The 2,037-nt window shown below is 60.8% G+C and overlaps 1 protein-coding gene across 1 annotated transcript in view; it reads right to left on the minus strand.

Annotated features, from left to right (window-relative positions):
- DALRD3 (DALR anticodon binding domain containing 3) overlaps nucleotides 1-2,022 on the minus strand; it is a gene marked incomplete at its 5' end in the record, with an annotated part of 3,356 nt that extends 1,334 nt beyond the window's left edge. Inside the window, 6 exons of the mRNA XM_010082357.1 lie at nucleotides 1-67; nucleotides 419-477; nucleotides 1,042-1,112; nucleotides 1,424-1,546; nucleotides 1,645-1,703; nucleotides 1,935-2,022. Of these exons, the coding sequence (XP_010080659.1) occupies nucleotides 1-67; nucleotides 419-477; nucleotides 1,042-1,112; nucleotides 1,424-1,546; nucleotides 1,645-1,703; nucleotides 1,935-2,022 (467 nt within the window). The remainder of the gene's footprint in view (nucleotides 68-418; nucleotides 478-1,041; nucleotides 1,113-1,423; nucleotides 1,547-1,644; nucleotides 1,704-1,934) is intronic.
- Between the last annotated feature and the right edge of the window lie 15 nt (nucleotides 2,023-2,037).

Raw genomic sequence — 2,037 nt, forward strand, 5'->3', positions numbered from 1 at the left:
GTGCTCAGCATCTCAAACCTGATGGCAGCCACTGTGAGGGTGTCGATCACCTCAGTCCAGGCCTTATCTGTGGAGAACACCGGTGCCATCACACACAGCTCACTCCATTCTCATCTCATGTCACCCCCAGCGCCCAGGCAGGAACCCCCACTGGGGCCAGGGGGCTCCAGTGGAAGCAGGGACCACCACTCTTCCCAGCCCTGGCCCCCATCTGCAGGTGCTGGTGCCCCGTGTACCAGTTTAGACCCCTCCCCTCGAGCCAGCTCAGCACCTGGCTCCCTTGCAGAGGGGAGGGGGAGCCCTGTGCTGGGGAGAGCCCCACTGGCTGCCCACACAGAGGGGAAGTGGGGAGACTCATAGGAGCAGCACAGACTGGGACAGAGCAGCATCCGTGTAGAGCCACAAAGCAAACTCTCACCTTGCGCAAGCTCCCCGTACTTCATCACGGAGGCTTCGTACATCTGGTGCTTTCGGAGCCTGCAAGTAACAGACACAGCCACCACCCCTGAGCTGAGATCGCCCCAGGGAGCGTCCCAGGGCTCCCCCAGCCTTTGGGCTGTTCGGGGCATCCCAGCTGCAGCAGCGACCCAGCCAAGCAAAAGTGGTGCAAAACCTCCAGCAGGCAGGGATGGCCACACCGGGTCACAGGGAAACCACTGTGCCAAGCACAGGCTCTGCCTTTTGTCAGGGAAAGGGCCGCCTCCGTGCCAGGGCCATCCAGTAATGCACGAAGGCAGGGAGATACCACCCTGCACCCCTGCGGCACCCAGCTCCTGCTGCTGCGTTTCCTCTTGGCAGCATGGAGAAGGTCCCTGGGACTGGGGAGGGAGCCCTGTGGCCTCCATTCTGCATCTCCAGTCCTCTTGAAATGGTCCTGAGGCCACAGCAAAGCAGAATAGAGGGACTGCGCAGAACTCTCTGTGATCCACCAGCTCGCTCAGCACTGCAGCGTGGCAGCCGGTGTGCCCAGGGGCTGGGCAGAGCACGGGGAGCCGTGTCAGGCAAGCAGTGCAGCGGGCACCCTGCTACACACCAACTTACTGGAAGTACTGGTCTGCCCCGATGGGCGAGGAGGGGTTTGTCACCTTCACTGGCCCACAGACAAGGTGCTTCTGAAAGACAGAGGCGAGGGGTCAAAGACTCAGAAGGTCCCCCAAAACGCAGCACAGGAGAACCAGGCTAAAACCAGCCCGGCTCTAGCTGTGTCCCTGCGGGCTCGTCCTGTCCCTCCTTTACTGCTGAAATCCCAAGGGCAGAGGGTCTGCTCCATGGCTTAGGGAAGAGTGTGGAGGGGCCACCAAGGGAAAAGGAATTCTCACAGGAGGGCAAGGCTGGGCCACAGCATTTGCTGTGGGGCTTGAAGGAGGCTGACTGGGCATAAGGATGCTGGGGGCCACAGTGAGGAGGGTGGGAGGTTCCTCACCTGCAAGGCTGTGTGGACTCCTGGATCCAAAATCCTCCAGAGCAGATCCAGCTGCTGCTGCTGGAACTCCTCCTCGCAGTTCACCACATGCACGATGCTGCAGCAGCTCCCCTGGCCTCCAGCCTGCAGCAAAGCACACCAGTGAGCTCACACGCCGCTGCGTGACGGAAGGAAATGGTGTCTGGAAAGTGAGAGGCCGGCAGCACCACAGGGATCCTCACCGTGCACTGCAGAACGGCTTGCTGCAGCTCAGCCAGGGCCCGCAGCTTCCCCTCCGTCACTGAAAGAAGGAAGGATATTCAGAGTGAGACACGAGGGCTTGTCCCCCTGCCGCCATCCTGCCCCGAGTCTGTCCCCCAGGCTGGCTCAAACCGGATCAAAGGGGAATAAGGAGAAGGCAATTTGGATCTAAACGTCCCTTACTTTCTGTAAAAACAACTGGAAAAAAGGAAACAGGCCTGTTCACAGCGGACCGCCTCCCTGCTGTCATACCAGAGATGCTGAGGCTCACCAAGGAGGACATCCAGGTTGGGGTCGTAGCCCACCAAGCCCTGCTGCTCCACGAAGCTCCTCAAGTGCACCGCGCAGACGACATCCTGGGGCTGCGCAGCCTC

The sequence above is a fragment of the Pterocles gutturalis genome, unplaced genomic scaffold, assembly GCF_000699245.1.
Source record: "Pterocles gutturalis isolate BGI_N339 unplaced genomic scaffold, ASM69924v1 scaffold27364, whole genome shotgun sequence".
Taxonomy (NCBI): Eukaryota; Metazoa; Chordata; class Aves; order Pterocliformes; family Pteroclidae; genus Pterocles; species Pterocles gutturalis.